General features: G+C 44.6%; 1 protein-coding gene across 4 annotated transcripts in view; it reads right to left on the reverse strand.

Moving 5' to 3' along the window:
* The window catches only part of Tsp74F (Tetraspanin 74F), a 177,124-nt gene that overhangs the window by 13,523 nt on the left and 142,519 nt on the right, over positions 1 to 21,082 (reverse strand). For all 4 annotated transcript variants that reach the window (XM_070085889.1, XM_070085888.1, XM_053773695.2 and 1 more), the window contains exons 2-3: positions 916 to 1,020; positions 231 to 422 (exon numbers count right to left, since the gene is read on the reverse strand). In XM_070085889.1, coding sequence (XP_069941990.1) covers positions 231 to 422; positions 916 to 993 — 270 coding nt within the window. In that variant the 5' untranslated portion in view covers positions 994 to 1,020. The remainder of the gene's footprint in view (positions 1 to 230; positions 423 to 915; positions 1,021 to 21,082) is intronic.

The following is a 21,082-nucleotide window of genomic DNA, read 5'->3' on the forward strand; positions in this document are numbered from 1 at the left end:
AGGGGGTGCAACAGTGTCCTTATGAAGAGCACAATTCTTTTTATTTTACCAAATCTTTTCTAATACCTTAATTTATATTTGCATTTTAGGCAAGTGAGAGATTACTTTTGTAGGGGGTGCAACATTAATCAAACATTTCCTAGGGATGTGGGGCACAGAACCACAGCTCTTGTGTCTCTTGTAAACTATTAAAAATCATGTAAGAAATGGAAACTAGTTCAAATGCTTACAGTGAGCAGCATACATTTAACTTCTCTGAGGGCACCAAAGCACCCAAGAAAAGAGACGAAGAATGTGACACAGCCAGTGCCAATAAGAATATAAGCAGCTGTCATGTACATTTCACTTCCCAGCAGCCGCTCTAAGTATGGTCGGTCCGCAACTGTCCATATTCCTAACACTAATATTACTATGCTCGATACCTGCAAAATAAAGAAAAAACTTCCCATTATTTTTTTTTTTTTCAAACCTTCAAAATGCAACAGGACACTGACAGCATTAATATACTAGTTTAATTTTCCCACTTCATATTATGGACAATTAAATAGAAATAAAATATTATTGAAATTTAAGTACAAATAGAATTTATTTAAAATGTTTATTTTTCAAACCTTCAACCCCCCCCCCCAACCTAATTACCTATACAGTGGACCCCCGGTTAACGATATTTTTTCATTCCAGAAGTATGTTCAGGTGCCAGTACTGACCGAATTTGTTCCCATAAGGAATATTGTGAAGTAGATAAGTCCATTTCAAACCCCCAAACATACACATACAAATGCACTTACATAATTGGTCGCATTCGGAGGTGATTGTTATGCGGGGGTCCACTGTATACTAATTTTAATTATGAAACTACTCTGGGGTTGTACATTATATACAAAATACTGGCGAAAAGCTAGTGTAGCTACAGACCCAAATAATAAAGTTGATAGCGAACATGAGGAAGCGGACAAACTTGCCACAGCCTGTCATCTCCACTCCACGGCCCATGCTGCCCACACCAGTCTACCTCACAACCTGTGGCAGGAGAAAAAGTTTAATAAAATACTTGGGTAAGGTAAGGTCCGTCAGGAAACAGGACAAGTGTTTCCTGATGCGGGTATTAGTGAAATAATGATCCGTCATTGGAGCTTTTGGTCATCTGGCCGAGGCCTTCCACTGGCTTACCAGTCCACCCCTTTAAAAATTATGGTCATAGTTATAACCAACATCTTAATAAAATACTTTTCCCTGAACTCTTTAAAGTGCTACGCAGGTGTTACACACTGGCCCATGAAACTGTTGCTTTGTGACGAGTGAGCAGTAGAGTTATGCCTCAAACCTATGTTCTTATTTACCTCAGTCACTGATGCTGCTGCTAGTTACTCAGGGCAGTGTCCAAATTATCCCCGGTGGAGATTAAAAACAAGGCCCACTATTTATACTTATAGAAAATGCCAAACTGGGCCAGTTAGATAGTTTCTTAGCTAATCAAAGGATCATGTAAACCAAGTTAAGCAGTAAGGAAGAGGCAACAGGTATTTATTATTTTATTAGGAGAAAGCGCTAAACCCACAGTGGTTATCTACTGGCTGGGAATGAGAGGCATTTGGGTTCAATTCAAAGAAGGGGAGAAGTCCCATTCCTTGGATCAAGAGCCCCTCACTGGCACCAAGGCACCTCTTCCTTGAGAAGACTCAAAATAAGCCCACAAGAGTCGTACAGCACCGAGTGATTTGCATAGCAAAATTTCTGTAGATATATAGCATCCTGTGAAGTGAGGCTAGTGCAATAACATTCAATAATGCAAAGTACTGTTGGCAATAATGTGCATATACAGATGTGGGCACACTGCGACTCTTGAGCCGCATGTGGCTCCAGAAGCTACTCTTATTGTGCATGTATCCTTGTTTTTCTGTAGGAAAATGTATTTCATGTGAATTTTTTTTTTTTTTTTTTCATACTTTTGGGTGTCTGGAACAGATTACTTGGCTTTCCATTATTTCTTGTGGGGAAAATTAATTCACCTAAGGACAAGCTCTCTGGAACAGATTAACACCGTTGGTCGAGGGTCCATTGTATTATTATAATCAAAAGGAAGCACTAAATCTGCCAGGGTCATGCAGCACTGCTGGGTAGGAAATGATGCAGGATATAAGAATAAATAAGGGTGGAGATGCCAATAATGGTAAAGTTAGGAGGGGTTGTGAGGAGTGCTAAAGGAAGGATTATCAAAGTTTGTGTAATAAATCAGTTGCTGTCAAAAAGTTGAAGAGGGAGTGTGTCAAAGGTGGACCACTGAATTAGGCAAGCGAAAATTTGTGTATGCAATAATTTAGCAAAAATAATTCTGAACCTATAAAAAAATATATATTTCATTGTGTCTGTTGATTATTAAATTATTGTAAACTTGTCTAAAAGTTAATTACTTGGATTAGGCTAAATTAAATTGCACTTGTTATAATAAGGTTAGATAAGAGATAGGCCTGAGCTTGCTACCATCTGCAGCTCATAAGGCTGCCATCCCCACGAGCCCCTTCGAGGCGGGGTAGATGGCAGACCAGAGGCCTAGCTTCTCCCTATGAGCCCCGTGAGGGCGGGGAATGTGGCTAGGCCTGGGGACACTTGGTCCCAAAGATGAGGAGGTACTTGTCCCTCCTCCCATGGGAGACTTAAGTCTCGAGACACTCCCCAGATAGGGAGCCAAGGCCGGGTCACCACTACTTGGAAAAGACCCGGGCCGGGAGAATACCGGCGAATAATAAAAAAAAAAAAAAAAGTTAGATAAGTCTTCTCAGGTTCTTTTGGTACAAAATTAATTTTTACACTAACAAATGAAAAAATATATCTTAAAATGTACAAGAGAAAATTTTAGGACTTAATTTGAAAAACTCTGACCAATTTTACTTATTTGGCACAACACAAACACATTGGAATATGCAGCACCAGTTTGGAACCCACACCTAGCCAAGCATGTAAGGAAACAAGAGAAAGTACATAGGTTTGCAACAAGACTAGCCCTGGAGCTAAGAGGCATGTCCTATGAGGAGAGATTAAGGGAAATCGACCTGACAACACTGGAGGACAGGAGAGAGGGGGGATATGATAAAATACCGAGAGGAATCGACAAGGTGGACAGAGGATGTTCCAGAGATGGGACGACTCTGATGAATCACAGGGATATCATGAAGTATTTCTTCAGTCACATAATTGACAGGAAGTGGAATAGTATGAGAAGTGATGTAGTGGAGACAGGGTTCATACATAGCTTTAAGAAGTATGATAAAGCTTGTGGAGCAGGAAGTGTGATCTAGTAGCAACCAGTGAAGAGGCAAGGCCAGGAGCTGTGAACTGACCCCTGCAACCACAACTAGGCGAGTGTGTACACAGTAATCATGGAAGTAAGACGAGAGAGAGGGGTGGGTAGATAGAGTTTTCTTGGACTGCAAGACGTCCTTCGACAGTTCCTCATTAGAGATTAGTGGAAAAACTAGAGGATCGGGCATGCATAACAGGAAGGGCACTGCAATGTATTAGAGAATACTGACAGAGGCAACAATGAGTCATGGTACGTGACGAAGTGTCAGAGTGGGCGCCTGTGGCAAGCGGGGTTCCACAGAGGTCAGTCCTAGAACCAGTGCTGTTTTTGGTATTCGTGAATGACATGTCAGAAGGGATAAACTTAGAAGTGTCCCCGTTTGTATTATTATTATTATAATCAAAAAGAAGCGCTAAGCCACAAGGACTATACAGCGCTGCAGGGCAGGAAGGAAGCGAGGGCATCAGGTGGCAAAAGGGAGATGGATGAGCAACAGGTTACGGATAACAGCGGGGCAGTGGATGGTAAAAGGGTAAAGGGCAGCAAGAGACTGAACCAGAAAGGGCTGAGGGGAGTGCGAAAAGTATCATCAGAGTTTGTGGAGTAAATCAGTCGTTGTCAAGAAGTCAATGAGAGAGTCAGGATTAAAGGAGGGTCCATCAGCAAGAAGGGAAGGTAAAGAGAGAGTAGGAGAACGAAGACGACGTTGGAGGTAAATTCTGCGTGCTCGTTGATAGAGAGGGCAGTCTAACAGAATGTGGCTAATCGATACTGGAACTTGACACTGCTCACAGAGAGGAACAGGGTGCCTCTCCATGAGATACCCATGAGTAAGACGAGTGTGGCCAATGCGAAGGCGGGAGAGAGTGGTCTCCCAACCTCGGCACTGATGACAAGAAGACGGCCAGTAACCTATGCTCGGTTTAATAGAATGAAGTTTGTTACCGAGCAGAGTTGACCAACGTTGTTGCCAACGGGTGCGAAGGTGGGTAGCTATTGTAGCAAAATAGTCCAGAAATGGAACACCTCGATAGGAAATTGGTAGGTCATATACTGCTGACCGCGCAGCAGTGTCTGCCTGTTCATTGCCCTGTACGTCGACATGACCAGGGACCCAACAAAAAACAATATCTTTATGTTTGGTAGAGATACGGCGTAGCCAAAGTTGGATACGGAGAACTAGGGGATGAGATGTATCAAATTTTCGTATAGCCTGTAGAGCACTAAGGGAGTCTGAGACTACTACAAATGATGACACAGGCATAGATGCGATACGAATAAGTGCTGCAAGAATGGCATACAGTTCAGCAGTAAAAATGCTAGCTGAAGATAGTAAATGCCCTCGTACGACGCTGTCCGGAAACACTGCTGCGAATCCGACGCCGTCTGAAGACTTAGAGCCATCTGTGTACACAGCGGTGGCATGAGAATGAGAGTGGAAGTGATCAAGAAAAAGAGAGCGGGAAGCCACCGTAGGCAGTTGAGCTTTCGAGCAAGGGAGTGAGAAAGAACAGACCCGAACAGCTGGAACTTCCCAGGGGGGTAGGGAAAAGTGAGATGCTACATGAACATATAAAGGTGGTAACTGAAGGGAAGACAAGAGTGAAAGTAGGCGAAGAGAAAAGGGACGGAGCAAACAGGGGCGGCGAACGAATAAAGAATGTCTACTAATATCGGTGACCATTCTATAAATGGAAGGATTGTGTAGATCGTGAGAGCGTACATAGTAACGAAGGCAATGGGCATCACGGCGATCAGACAAGGATGGAACATTTGCTTCTGTATAGAGGCTCTCAACAGGGGAAGAGCGAAAAGCACCAAGGCACAAACGTAAGCCTTGGTGATGGATAGAGTTAAGGCTAGAGAGAGTAGCAGGAGAGGCCGCGAATAAATCTGGTCACCATAATCGAGTTTCGATAAAACGAGGGCTGAATGTAGGCGAAGCAGAGTTCGACGATCAGCTCCCCAGGAAAGATGAGCAAGGGTTTTAAGAAGGTTTAGCCGGCTGTGACAAGTTGCCTTCAGAGAGGTAATGTGAGGTTTCCAGGTTAACCGACGGTCAAAGAGAAGGCCTAGAAACCTGACTATCACGTTCGGGGATAGGGGAGCCATAGAGATACAAAGGATGATCGGAGATAACAGAGCGTCTAGTGAAAGTAATTTGGTGAGTTTTGGTACTTGAAAATTTAAACCCATGTGTGGTGGCCCAAGTGGAAACACGGTCGACCGCATGCTGGAGAGAAACTGCAATAAGGTGACAGTCAGCGCCTGCACAAGCAATAGCGAAGTCATCAACATAGAGTGATGACCAAATATTGGGTGGAAGAACAGAGGCCAAATCATTTATAGCAAGGAGAAAAAGTGTTGTGCTTAGAACACATCCCTGAGGGACACCTTCAGCTTGGACGAAGTCCGGGGAAAGAACATTATTGACTCGAACACGGAAATGTCTGTCAGTTAAAAAGTTCTTAAGGAAGGATGGTAGATTGCCTCGGAGGCCTAAGGAATGGGCCTGGGCCAAAATATTATACCTCCAAGTTGTGTCATATGCCTTCTCAAGGTCAAAAAATATGGCAATAACTGAGTGATTATTCGCAAAGGCATTACGAACATACGTATCCAAGCGTAGTAAGGGGTCTATGGTAGAACGACCCTTACGAAAGCCATATTGACTAGCGGAGAGACTGTTGTGAGTCTCTAAATACCACATTAAACGTCGATTTACGAGGCGTTCCATCACTTTGCAAACTGCACTTGTAAGAGCGATGGGGCGATAGTGGGAGGCATCATGTCCTGTAGTACCCGGTTTGCGGAAAGGGAGAACAATGGCAGATTTCCACAGCTGGGGAAGAACTCCTTGTGCCCAAATAAGATTGAAGAGGTGTAAGAGGACTACAAGGGCTGACCGATGTAAATGTTGTAACATACGAATATGAATGTCATCAGGCCCAGCTGCCGATGATCGGCAAGCTGAGAGCGTTGCCTCCAGTTCTTGAAGTGTAAAAGGCACATTATACTGTTCTTCTCCGAGAGAAGAAAAGTCCAAGGGTACTAACTCTCTGGCAGACTTTGAGGAAAGAAACGAGGGGCATAGATGGAGCCCTCGGGAAATACGGACCAGATGTGTGCCAAGTTCAATGGCAACGTCGAGAGGGTTTGCTATATCAACACCAGTGACCCGTAGAACAGGAGCCGGGTCAGGAGAGTATTTACCACTCAATTTCCTCACTTTTTTCCAGACTGCACTCATAGAAGAAGCAGAGGTGATGGTGGAAACATAGTCTCGCCAACAAGTGCGTTTAGCTTCACGGATGACACGGCGAGCGATCGCACGCTTCTGCTTAAAATCAACAAGTCTCTCAGCGGTTCTATTGTACCGGTACCTGCCCCATGCAGCACGTTTCAAACGTACTGCACGAGCACAAGCAGGAGACCACCAAGGCACGCACTTCTGAGAATGCCTGCCTGAGGTTTGGGGTATAGAATGAGAAGCTGCGGTATAAACTGATGTCGAGAAGATGTGTAGGAGCTCATCAATGGAGGATGAAGAAGGAACCTCACTAAAAGCAGTGAGGTGTGAGTAAAGATCCCAATTTGCCCGATCAAATTGCCAGCGAGGGCTACGGGAAGGTGGTGAATAGGAAGGAGAAGTAAGAATGATCGGAAAATGATCGCTGTCATGTAAGTCTGGTAGAACAGACCAGGTGAAGTCTAGTGCAGTGGAGGAAGAGCAGACTGATAGATCGATGCAAGAGAGAGTATGAGTACGAGGATCAAAATGGGTGGGAGTACCCGTATTTAAAACATGGAGGGGGTGAGAGGCAAGAAAAGCCTCCAACTGAATGCCACGTGAGTCACAATGAGACCCCCCCCAGAGGAAATGGTGGGCATTAAAATCACCAAGTAACAGAAGTGGTGGTGGTAAGGATGAAACAAGAAAGGCAAAGTCTGGGATAGAAAATGCTCGAGAAGGAGAGAGATATAAAGAACATATTGTAAACCACTTATTCAAGTGGATACGGGCTGCAGTGTAATGCAGCGAGGTATGGACAAATAGTTGACAGTACGGAATATCATTGCGTAGAAGAAGGGCACTTTCATTAAAGGTCCCATCTGAGAAAGGATCCGAAGAATACAATAAATTATAGCCTGAGATAGGTTGGAAAACAGCCGAGTGTAATTTTGGTTCTTGTAAGCAAGCACCAACAGGGGAAAACCTGGAAAGCAACATCTGAAGCTCACCCCGATTACCCCTGAGGCCGCGGATATTCCACTGTAAATAGGCCATGATTGGCGATGAAGGAAATATCAGGAATCTGTAGGTAAAGGCACCTACGGACTAGAGGGGTTAGAAAAGTCAACGTGTGGTGGCATTGGAAGATGTTCAAGTAGCGAAGGAACGGAGCGTTGCGAAGAATGGGGTTGTGAAGATGGAGGAGAGGGAAGAGAAGGAACAGGAAGTGAATCAGTGTCCATTGAAGGTTTAGTCTCTGCAATATATTCTGAAATGGCTTCAAGTGTTTCTGAATTCAAAGATGTATGGGAAACCATATTGGAGATAGGAGGAGGAGGGTGAGTAAAGATTGGGACAGTAATGGACTGTACCAAAGTAGAGGGGGAGGGAAAAGTGTAAGGGACTGGAGATGAAGTGTGGGGGGGGACAGAAGAGGTAGAAACCTGGGAGGTGACAGAAGAGGGAGAAACTTGGGAGGGGACGGGGGTGGAAGGCATAGTACGAGGAGGAGGGTGAATCTCCACACTTGTAATAGAGCCAGAGAGAGGGGAAGAACTAGGTACAGAGACTGGAAAGGTAACGTGTGGAGGTGGAAGAAGGGAAGGAAGGGGCAAAGAAGATTTGAGCAATGTGGATTTTTTGGACTTCTGAGTAGAGGGGCGATTGGTATTAGGTGTCGTACGAGGTCTTGTCGATACTGGGGCTTGTGAGGAAGGACGCGAAGATGTGAGAACAGACTGAGTTGTAGTCGGGACGTCAGAGCCAAGGACAGCAAAAGGATTAGATGCCGTAATGGCTATGGGAGGGGTAACAACAGAGGAGGCTGCAGAAGATGGGACCCCAGAAGTGGGGGGATGTTTGGAAACACGAGAATAAGAAACACGGGGTAGTCTCCCTTGGAGGCGGAGATGAGTAACTGCCATAGCATAAGGGAGACCTTCTGCCTCTTTGAGGCAACGGATTTCACGTTCATTTAAGTAGACCTGGCAACGGCGGGAGTACGAAGGGTGAGCTTCATTACAATTAAGGCAAGATGGAGGTTGACTGCAAGATGTATTAGAATGGTTGTCGGCACCACAGACTGGGCATTCGGCCATAGATCTGCAATATTTCGCTGGGTGACCAAAACGCCAGCAATTTCTACATTGTTGCGGTGTAGGTATCACCTTTCGAACTTGTAACCGATGTCCCGCGACATATACAGAGGACGGGAGTTCTCGGCTGTCAAAAGTTAAACGAGCCACATTGCAAGGGTAACGTCTCCGCCCCCGGGCAGGAAGGACATAAGTGTCTACTTTGAGGATTGGGAGATCCTGGAGTTCCAGCTGTTCAAAAATGTCATTGCCACATGACTGGAAATTCTGTTGGACTATGGTATGGGGCAGAATGACAGTACCACTACAAGAATTGAGAGAAAGATGTTTTTCAATAGTGATAGGAGTAGTATCGATATTCGAAAGGAGAGAAAGATCATGAGCTTGGGTAGCATTCTGGACAGTGACGATGCGCGTACCGCTCTTGAGAGCGTGAAATGAAATATCTCTGCCAACATGACGCTGGAGCGCTTTGGCAATACTATGGTCAGAAAGGTAGGCAGAAGAAGAAGTTGGTCTTAAAGTAAAGAATTTAGTCCATTGTGTGGTCCGAAACTGAGCGTGGAGAGGGAGTGCTTGACGTGTCGGTCGTTTCCGAGTAGAATGGGAAGGTAACGACGGAGCATCATCAGGAGATTGACGTTGGCGTTTAGGAGTAGGACCGGAGTTGGTCCGGCATGAAATGGGTGGGCGATTCGAAAATTGCCGTACCGTAGAGGGAGAAGCCGGAAGCATAGTCAAAGGAGAGCGGAGTTCAGACAAATCGAAGGAGTCAGTCAAAGCCCCGGTACCTGAAGCGGGTGAGGAAACAGCACCAGCAAGAGGTACAGGGGCATCAGGAGTGTCCGAAGAGTGGTCTAAACACAAGGCAGGGTCAGAATGGGGTGCGGTATCAAGAAGGGGCCCGGGGGTAGTGGTTTCATGGACTAGGGCTGCCATGGTTAGGTTACTCCTTTGCTTTTTGTTTTTAAGAAAAAAAAAGAAAGAAGAAAAGAAAATAAAAACAAAAAAAAGAATAAAAAAAGGGGGAGCGGGGAGGAATAGTTCCCAGGAGGAATGAAAGGGCCGGAAATCTCCCTCCGCGCCCAAGAGGACTCGACACCGCTAGTAGCGCAGATGCAGCATGGAACCCGTGCCATACCCTACCCTTCATGCCAGTAAACCAGCAATCCGGGATAGCAACCTCACATCTGCCGAGCTACCTCGGTGGACAAAAGAGAGGGCGGCCGGATATCCGCCACAAAGCATACCTCCTTCAGCCACCACCCCCGGAATCCGAAAGGTGGCTTCCAGAGATACACCCGTCGCCCAAAAGACACCCAAAGCTACTCCGGGATACCGGAGAGGGATCGGGACATCCCTAGGCAATCCAGATTCCACGGCAAACTACGCCACCGCCAAGAAACCTCAACGGAATGGGATCGACCCCGGTGTCCTTTCCCCTACCTAGGAACTAGCGCGCCTGTGGGAGAAATCACGAAGGCTAAAAAGAGGAAGGGCAAAAGGGAGGGGTGAGGAGGAGGAGGAGGAATGGAAAAAGGGGAGGATGGGGAGGATGGGATAGGGGAGGGGAGAATGGGGGGTAATTAGGTTCGGTCTGAGGAAGAAGACCGACAGGGCTAATTCCTCAGACCAAGAGCCTCTTCACCACGCCAAGGAGCCCCCCTTGAAGAGGTCCCCGTTTGTAGATGCGAGGTTAATGAGGGGAATTAAATCCGACTAGGATCAGGCAAGACTACAAAGATCTGGACAGGCTGGAAGCCTGGTCCAGCAACTGGTTACTCTAATTTAACCCCACCAAATGCGAAGTCATGAAGATTGGGGAAGGGCAAAGACTGCAGATAGAGTATAGGCTAGGTAGCCAAAGAATCTTGGAGTGAGAATAATACCAGGCACATCTGAGGTGCACATCAACCAGATAACTGTTGCAAGCATATGGGCACCTGGCAAACCTGAGAATAATGTTCCGATATCTCGGTAAGAAATCGTTCAAGACACTACACCGTGTACGTCAGGCCCATACTGGAGTAAGCAGCACCAGTTTGGAATCCGCACCTGGTCAAGCACGTCAAGAAATTAGAGAAAGTGCAAAGGTTTGCAACAAGACGAACTAGTTCCAGAGCTAAGGGAATGTCCTGCGAAGATTATTATTATAATCAAGGGGGAAGCGCTAAACCCGGAGGATTATACAGCGCCTGGGGGGATGATGTGGAAGGCATTCAGGCTTAATTCGGGGAACTGGAGCACAGATCCAATTCCCTAAATCAAGAGCCCCTCACCAACATCAAGGAACCTTCCTTGAGGGGTGTCCTGCGAAGAAAGGTTAAGGGAAATCGGCCTGTCGATATTGGAGGACAGGAGGGTTAAGGGAGACATAACATACAAAATATTGTGAGGAATTGACAAAGTGGACAGACAGGATGTTCCAGAGATGGAACAAAGTCAATTGGAAATTGAAGACTAATGAATCAAAGGGATGTCAGGAAGTACTTTTTTTTAGCCAAGAGTTGTCAAATGGAATTGTCTGGCTAGTGACGTAGTGGAGGCATAACCACACAGTTTTAAGACTTTTTGATAAAGCTCATGGAGCAGTAGCCAGTGGCGTTGCTAGGGTTGGTGTCACTCCGGGCGGCATCTTTGGTGTCACCCCCTCGAAATCCAAGGGCGGGGAATGGGGAGTAAACCACTTACGCCACTCTTGCATGCCCAGTGACAATGTTTAGCATAAACCGAACAGGAGACCACTTCTCAACTTTATTAATAAAATATATAATCGTAGTAATATTGAGGAATAACGCAAAAACCACCAAGTACAGGCAACAGATCCTACATTTATTCATCTTAAATTTGAGAGAGAGAGAAAAAAATTGAAGTATCAGAGAAACACTAGTTCCGATTTCACCTTGAGTACAGGTAATATCTCAATGAATCTCATCTTACATTTCCTTGCTTTCAATCCTGCAAAATCATCTATAAATCAAAATCAATGATTTTTTCTATATAAGGCTATTTGTACTCTGTAATCATTTAATGGGCTATATAGAAACGAAGGATTTTCCCCTCATGTTGGTGCAGCACTATTTTGGACATTAGTGTCACCTGGGGCGGACCTCCCCCCCACCCTTACGACGCCACTGCTAGTAGCGATCAGTGAAGAGGTGGAGCCAGGAGCACCAGTTTGGAATCCACTCCTGGTCAAGCACGTCAAGAAATTGGAGAAAGTGCAAAAGTTTGCAACAAGACTAGTCTCAGAGCTAAGGGGATTGACCTATGAAGAAAGGTTACGGGAAATCGGCCTGACGACACTATGTATTAGTGCCAAAACAAAAGCATTCACATTGCTAAACTCGCAAACAAGTATTTAGTCACTTAGCCATAATACCAACTTACCTCATAATTTTGTAATATTTTAAACTTAAGATTTAAGTCTGCCCGAAATGCCTAGCCATGCTAGGTGTTCTAGTGGTACACTAATTATTTTACTCATGTAAACCACACAACCAAATTCTGTAAACTCATCATTGTAATCTTTATAGAGAATAAACTTTGAATTTGAATAATGACATACAAAATACTGCGAGGAATTGGCAAGGTGGACAAAGACAGGATGTTCTAGAGATGGGACACAAACAAGGGGTCACAAACTGGAAGTGGAAGACTCCTACGAGTCAAAGGAATGTTAGGAAGTATTTCTTAGTCAGTTGTCAGGAAGTGGAATAGCCTAGAAAGCGACGTAGTGGAGGCGGGAACCATACATAGTTAAGACGAGGTTTGATAAAGCTCATGGAGCAGGGAGAGAGGAGGACCTAGTAGCAATCAGTGAAGAGGCGGGGCCAGAAGCTATGACGACCCCTGCAACCATAGGCGAGTACGTACGTGTACACACACACACACACACACACACACACACACACACACACACACACACACACACACACACACACACACACACACACACACACACACACACACACACACACACACACACACACACAACGTAGGTAACTCACATTATCTTTTCAAACATACATATACATTGTAAATTGCTGAACATAAAACATTTTAAACAAGCAAGGATGATGCAACTGGACTTTGTACCATCAGTTGATGCAGTACACAAGTACGCTTGCCGTGGCAGAACATAACTAGTGCAGTGGTGTCGATAAGTACTTTTCTGATTAATACTTAAGATTGATTTTAAAGTTACAAAAACCCTTGTTTACAATGATTGAGCTAAAGAAGTGTATAAAACTGAAATACAAACAATAGAACGATTTGTCTTTACTGTTAAGGGTAAAAAAGTCTCTTTGCCTTGTCTGTCACATAACCATCAGCCACTTTAAAGCCAATAATTTAAAGCTTCATCATCAATGTAACAAAAAATTGCATCTGAATTCCCTCTTGAATCAGAAATCCCTCTATAATCAAAATGATTTGGCTACTGAAGCTAATTTTGTTATAGCTTGGAATATTGTTTGAAATAAACTTTACAGTCGTGAATTTGTAAAAAAATATTGATGTGATTACAATTCTCTGGAGCTAGAATTGCAAACTTAAACCGGGTCGCGGGGGCGTTGACCCCTGAAACCCTCTCCAGGTCAACTCCAAGCATTAAAACAAATTCTTATCTCCCGCCGCACTATTGAAAGAGTTTCCGACATCAGTTCTACAATCACATGTTCACTGCAGTGATCTATAAAGCTGCGTTGCTTTCAGCTTAGCACTGAATGAATCTACAAAGATATTACAAATGGAAATTTAAAATAATTCTTAGACCTGATAAAGGAAACCACAAAAGGTACCGACAAAAAATTTCATTAAAAAAGCTTTATTAAATGCTGAACTACCATTGCTAGATATTGGTAATACTATCCTTCCTGGTGGGATATTCAAACGGAAACTTTTTAATGTTCCCAATGATCAGCATGACGACTTTGTTGCACATGTGACTGACTGGTATAATTCCTATGAGTGTTCCTCTGTAGAGACCTTTAACAATGACCTTGTGAGCAGTATTCAGAACTACTTAGTGCCGCCACTGCAACCTCTTGGTACTCTAAACCCAACAAACTTCCATAATAATCATACCTCCTTCAAAAACCATACTTATTACAAGGATTCTAAACTTCGTACACTGAAACGTACTGCTCGCAGACTAGGCCTAGCCTATAGAAAACATCGTACCCCTGGAATGCCGAGGCTCTTCCAAACTGCCCTTGCTGCTGCCAGAGAGCGTATGACAGAGCTGCGGCAAACCGACTGGGAAAAATTTGTCAACGGTCTTAATGCTCACACCCCACTTAGCCGGGCATGGAGGGACAAATAGAATTTTTTTTTATATTTTATTGAAAAACGCAATACATAGTTATACATGTAGACAATGTAATCAATGAAACGTATCCATTATATATAACAAAAGAAAACTCCACATTCCCTACCGTAGCACTAAACTTATACATAAGAACTAAACTAAAGACAGCCCACAGCTTCATATACAGGTGGGTTTATTACATCCAAAATTGCAGCCATAAACACAATATGCAATATAACCCAAAAAATGTCACAGGTATTGACATTTTACATAAAACTGTATGTACGAAGACATTCTCAATTATCCAAAAATTCTTTACACACTTATTATTGTTGTATATTAAACTTCATATCAAATACATAATACGTAACACCTCAATAATTACGAAACAAATAAAGGTTTGAAAATAATCTCCACACCTCACCACAGAAAAACTAAACACAGTACAATATAACAAATGATTCATCCCACCTCACTTCCATACACTACATTCGTCCCACCTCACTACCATACACTACATTCATCCCACCTCACTTCCATACACTACATTCATCACCACAAGCGAACTTACACAATCACGTATATTTAGTAATATTTTTCAAATATAATTTCCAGTTTTAAGTAACAAACTTCTTCTACTATATAATGAAATATACATAGTCATTACTATTAAACATTAACTTAAACAAGACTATATTCTTATTCTACAGACGGCAGCAGTTCTTGCCTCACCATCCTAACCCTACTTAACACATTGTACATCAACACATCCTTATATACCCATCACTCGTCAATAATATTCATTGAACTTCACCGAATACCAATATACAACCCATACTGAGTACATGAAATTCTCTTACATACTGCTATATACACTTTATGTATGATAAAAATCACACACATTACATTATCTCATTATTAGCAGTACATTTGGTACACAGACATATTTATCACGCCCTCATGTCCGTTGCTTAATACAACCACCAATCCTGATAATACATCACAACATATGCCAAATTTAACTGATCCATAACATACATCAGTATACCATTCTGAGTATGACCGTATACTTTTCACATGCACACAAATATTGCTCATTTCCATATCATAAAAATCTTAACTTTTCCCTTACAAACCACCACAAACTTACTTAAAACACACTCCACAACTACGCTGCCATTTCACACCATATCACGGAACTCTTCATACATTCCCAAATTCTGAGACGAGCCCGATGCAACCCCTGAAAATCCAAACACCTCCCCCCCCCCTTTTTTTTTTTTTTTTTTTTTTTTTCTTTCCCTTACTCCGCCAACAAACCTCTGACATTCATACTTCGATATCCTTCAGGAAAAACCCTTTCCCATCTACTTCCATATATCCCCCTATTACGACTAAGTGTTTTGTACATTGTTGCAGCCAATACCTTCTTTCGCACCATCCAATCCCCATTACCCCTCATGGCCCATGATACGAAAACAAAATCAGTTATGATGTACACCAAAGCACGCTGCACAGACTCTTCCACACCTCCCACATCTAAACTCAATGCCCTTAATACCGATATCCCTCCCCCACCCACCCTCCTCAAAATCCCACCCATCCACTCCCGTATACACTCCAAATTTTTACAAAAATATACTACATGAAAAGCTGTCTCCCTATCCCCACACACCCTACATACGTCCTCCACCATCAACCCTCTCTCCCGAAGCACCACACCAGACGGCAATATTCCATGAAGGAAACGAAACATTACCTCTCTCACTCTTGGTCTTATGCGCACCAACCGCAACCTTACCCAAATGTCTCCCCATGCATACATTGGGTATATGCCCTCAACATTTGCAATCACCCTCACCCCTACAGCACGCTCCAGAACACCTACCCGTATCCTAGACGGATCTCTAACATACAATAAAGCTCGCAGCACATCCTCACACTCTCTCATCTCTGATCCTACCCACCACCTTCGTGCCTCCTCATATAATGCTTGCACACCCTTCCCCACACGACCGTCCACTCGGATAAACCCCCTCTTCAAATATATACACTTAACCCTTAATCTTATATCTATTAAACCCAATCCACCTTTGTCGACCGGTAGCATAACAACACTTCTACCCAACCAATCACACCCAGAACCCCATATATATCGAAAAACCTTTTTTAGCATTCTAGTTATGTCCGGTCCTGCCAACGGATATACTGCTGCCACATGCCAGACCATACTATATAACATCACATTCACCACTATTACACGTTGATGTATCGTCAAATGCAAGGGTCTCAAAACATTTAACCTACCCACCAACCTATCCACTGCCCTCCCAGAATTAAGCATCCGTGCCTCCCCGGCATTCCCCATATAAATTATCCCACACACCTTTAGTCTATCCACCACACACCAACGCACAGCTGTTTCCCATCGCGCCCTCCCTACCCAATTCCCTAAGACCAATAATTTCGATTTCTCCACATTCACTTTTAAACCTGTAACACCTTCAAAACCACCAATTACATCCTCCACCTCATGTAAACTTTCCTCCCTGCTCATTAGAATTGTTGTATCATCCACATACCCTATTATTCCCATACCACCATTCTCCACACCACGTACCACCCCTAAACATCGCCCCACAGCCCTATAAAAAGGGTCCTGTATACAAGCAAACAACAGTTGAGACAGAGGACAACCCTGCCTTATGCCTCTACCCATTGAAACCCACTCACCCAATTTCCCATTCACCTGCACACGTACACCTACCCTATTATACAAAGTCTCAATCCAACGTACCATCTCTTCCCCAAAACCCTGCCTCCGTAAGATATGCCACAGTGCCTTTCGTTCTACGCAATCATACGCAGCCTGCCAATCCAATGCTAAGACACCTCCCCCCCTTTCATTCTCCCCCTCCATACTTTCCACAAAATCTTTTATTATTCCATGTCCCTCATACATCGTCCTTCCAGGCACCCCATACTGACCTCTCGCAACAACTCTATCACGCACTTCAGCCTGTTCCCCAAGATTTTTGCGAATATCTTATAATCAGCACATAACAACGACAACGCCCTGTAGTTCTGCACTGTAGTAGGGCCTTCCCCTTTTGGAATCAATACTACTACTGCAGTACGCTGCAACTCGCCCATCCTCCCCTCACTTTTCATCACATTCATCAGGTTCACTAAAAAATCCTTCAACACACTCCAATTCTTCACATAGAATTCACAAGGTAACCCATCTATACCTGGCGCTTTACCTCTCGCCATATTCTCCAAAGCTCTCCATACCTCCCCCTCTTCAATATCCCCACCCAATGCCATACGATCACTTCCACTCAGCACACAAGATACATTCTCTCCCAATCTCTCTAAATCCTCACCGTTCACTCCTACACTCCTCAAATATTTTCCAAACCAACTATCCATAAAACCACTCATACCCTCAGTAGTTCTCAACTCCTGACCCTTCGTATACCCACCTAAGTCCTCGTGTACTACCAGCTTATCAATTTCCATTGCCAACCTGCGTCTCCGCTGACCCCGTAACACACAGGCTGACGGCCTGTCACCCCAAATCGCCTCCTCTAACCCACCTTGCACCCTCGCCTCATCAAATCTCTCATTGTGCATATCCCTTATCTGCCACTTTAATGCTTCAATTTCCTCCATTGGATACACACCTGTCACAGCACCCCTCTGATAACAACCCTGCAACCGCCCCTCTAAATACTGTTGAAGCCCAAATGTCATCCATGCCTCATTCTTTCCCCTTCGCACATAGTATTGCCTGATCCTCGTCTTTGCAACCCCATCCCACCACCCCAATAAATCGCTTGCACTCTTACCCCCACCCCATAAGTCCTCCCACAAACTTTCAAAATCCCCTCCCTCCACCCCCTCACCCAGTAGTCGTACATTCAGCTTCCAGTACCCCAAATATCTCTTAGGCAAACCGTCCCAATTTAAATCAGCATAAACCGCCCTATGATCTGAATAAACGACATTCACCGTCTGCACCCGCGTCACCCTCACTCCCCTTGTCACATACAACCTATCTAATCGTGCAGCATATCCCTTTCTATGAAAAGTGTGCTCTATCTCGCAATCCCCTCCATCAACTATATCCCTCAATCCCACACCTCTCAATAGATCCCCTAAACCTGCCAAAAAACACCCTGCCCCTCTCGGTTCCACATCCTTCCTGCGCACCACACAGTTCCAGTCGCCACCAACTATTGTCACTGACGGTAATGACCGCAAATAATATACCAATACGTTATTCACAAATTCATTCTTTACCCTTACATCATTCTCAGCCGGCACATACACACAAATGACTGCCATCCGCTCACCTCTCCACCACCCATCTATTCTTAACACACGACCCCCCCCCCCTTCACTCCTAAGAACAACAAACGGGCTCGTCTCTCGGATCAGGATTCCCACCCCTCCCTTCATTCGCTCCGAATACATCACAAACACTCTGTACCCATCCACCTCCAATTCCTTTCCCAGCTTGAAATTATGTTCCTGCACAAAAACAATGTCTATAGCATAACGTCTTAAAAATCCCTTTACCCACAGACGCTTCTCACTCGCACACAATCCATTAATATTCACTGTCATGCACCGGAAACCTACTTATGTGATTTCACCCTCTGCCCCTTTTCACCTTTCACTGACACGCTTTCAGTGTGTCTGCTTCGTCCACTTTTCTCTCCACTGCCCACTGGTGGCTTCCCCTTATCCAACACCTGACCAGGCGTACCTTTAGTGCTCTCACGCACCACATCAACCCATGGCTTTTTCCCCGGTCTCTGTGCCGGGGTCAAAACAACATCAGAGTCAGAATATGTCGCCGCCCTCTTACGGTTGACACACTCTGCATCCATTTCCAACTCACTGGATGCCTCCCTGTGAATCTCAGCAGTCACCTCAATCACTTCCACCACTCCTGGCGAGTCATCTGCCATGTTCGCCAATCTTCCAAGTTGCTCATCTTCAATCTGAACATTACTCCTCACCATACTCAAGTTATCCTCAGCAACCTGCTTCTCAAAGGATTTTTCCTGCACGTTCACCAGTAGGCCTTCCTCTACCCGCACGTCACCAATCTGCACAGTCTTCCCGTTCTCCATGGCAGATGCCTCACTTCCCACCAACTGTGACAGTGATGGGCTGGTACCCACCAGTGGCAGCTCACGCTCCACTTCCTCACTCCAGGAAGTGCCACTTCTATGTACAGGTGCCTCATCAGCATGACCCACCTCTGGTTCTGGCTCTTTCACCATCTCACTACCTAGGTCCTTTCTCCGCTGCCATCTCCCACACTGGGCCGCCATATGGTCATATGCACCACATAACCTACACGTCTTCTGCTGCCCAGCGTAGTACACCATTACCTGTGTCCTAAATGCGTCCAGTATGACGTAAGACGGGATGGCATGCCTCAACTCCATCTTGATCGTGAACGTACCATCCGGCAAACCGGCATACGCCCCATCCGTCCATTTACCAGCCATAGCCAGGTGTACAGGTCCATACTGTTCAAATACATACCGCAGATCATTCTCGTCCGCCTCAAATGGCACATTTCGGATTTTCACCCATGTGTAATGCTTAGACACGTCGATTAGGCGAACACGTATCGCTGAATTAACATCCACGCTCCTGTCCTGGTACTTGTCAACCAGCCGTTCATACACTCCAGCTGAACTCAGCTTTACGAAAATACGATAGGCACCATTTAGTGCCACACCATACAGTTCTTGATCCGCAACACCATAGGTGTCACGGATAATTTGCGGTAAAAGCACTTGTGCAGACTGAGGCGTTATTGCACCACGCAATAATTCAATGCACACCGTGTGCAAACGCCTTCTCACAGACTGCGCCATGTTGTGAAAATATGTCTCCTCCAATGGCCAGCAGAGGGCAGTAGTCACACGTCTGCACTCTGCGCAGGTCAAGCGGCGAATGACAAATAGAATTAAGGGTAACAGAACTGGGCTGATCGCGCACCCTCATCCCTTGCATAGGGCGAATGAGTTAGTCAGTGCTTGGGCTGCTACATCTAGCTACGACAATCTTCCCAGTACCACACAGGCAAAATTAAATGACAAATATGATGCAAGGGAGAGACTTAGTTTGCTTTATGCTCGACAAGGCAGATGACTGCAACATTCCTTTCACTAATTATGAACTTGATGCAGCACTAAGGGCAACTCCACGTCGCCTGGTGAGGATGGTATTACTTACAACATACTCAGATTGCTGTGCCGAGTACCAGGTAATCCATTACTTGAATTATATAACATGAGCTATGTAACTGGGGAGCTCCCTCAATCTTGGACGAACAGCCTCATCATTCCAATTCCTAAGCCCAATCAACAAAATGCATTTCGCCCAATATCTCTTACTAGCTGCTTGTGTAAAACATTTGAGAGAATGATTCTTAATAGTCTCATGTACAGAATCAAAATTTTTGTCTCCCCGGTTACATGGTTTCATGCATGGAAGGAGCGTGCATCATTGCATAGCCACCTTTCTCACCCTGCACACTGACAGCTCATACACTACCTTCCTTGACCTTAAATCCGCTTTCGATGTAGCCAACCGACATGTAATCATTAGTGAACTTGCCAGAATGGATGTTGGAGGATGGCTTCTCCGCTGGATTAAAGGTTACCTGTCCAACAGAAAATCGTCTGTGTTGTTCCAGGGACATAGAAGTGTAACTAAAGACTTTGAATTAGGAACCCCACAGGGAGGTGTGCTCAGTCCCACACTGTTCAATATTCTAATTAATGCATTACTTAATGCTATGCCTAGTCAGCCCCATCATTATGTATTAGTTTTGTTGATGACAATGATTCACACCACCGGATTCTCCAACACCCAAAACATTCTTAATCATGTACTAGCCTCGTGTCAAGACCTGGGGTTGATAATATCTACTGATAAAACAAAGATACTCAATAGGCGTCCTCCTCGACAGAGAGGCACAGTTCGTCAGATCCAATTGCATGATGGGTCTCTTCTAGAATATGTAAGCAGATACAGGTATCTAGGCTTTGAGGTTCCACTACTTGGACCTGTTGTAACAAGACTTTGTCGCCAATACAAAGAAAGACTAA

Source organism: Cherax quadricarinatus, chromosome 17 (genome assembly GCF_038502225.1).
Source record: "Cherax quadricarinatus isolate ZL_2023a chromosome 17, ASM3850222v1, whole genome shotgun sequence".
Taxonomy (NCBI): domain Eukaryota; kingdom Metazoa; phylum Arthropoda; class Malacostraca; order Decapoda; family Parastacidae; genus Cherax; species Cherax quadricarinatus.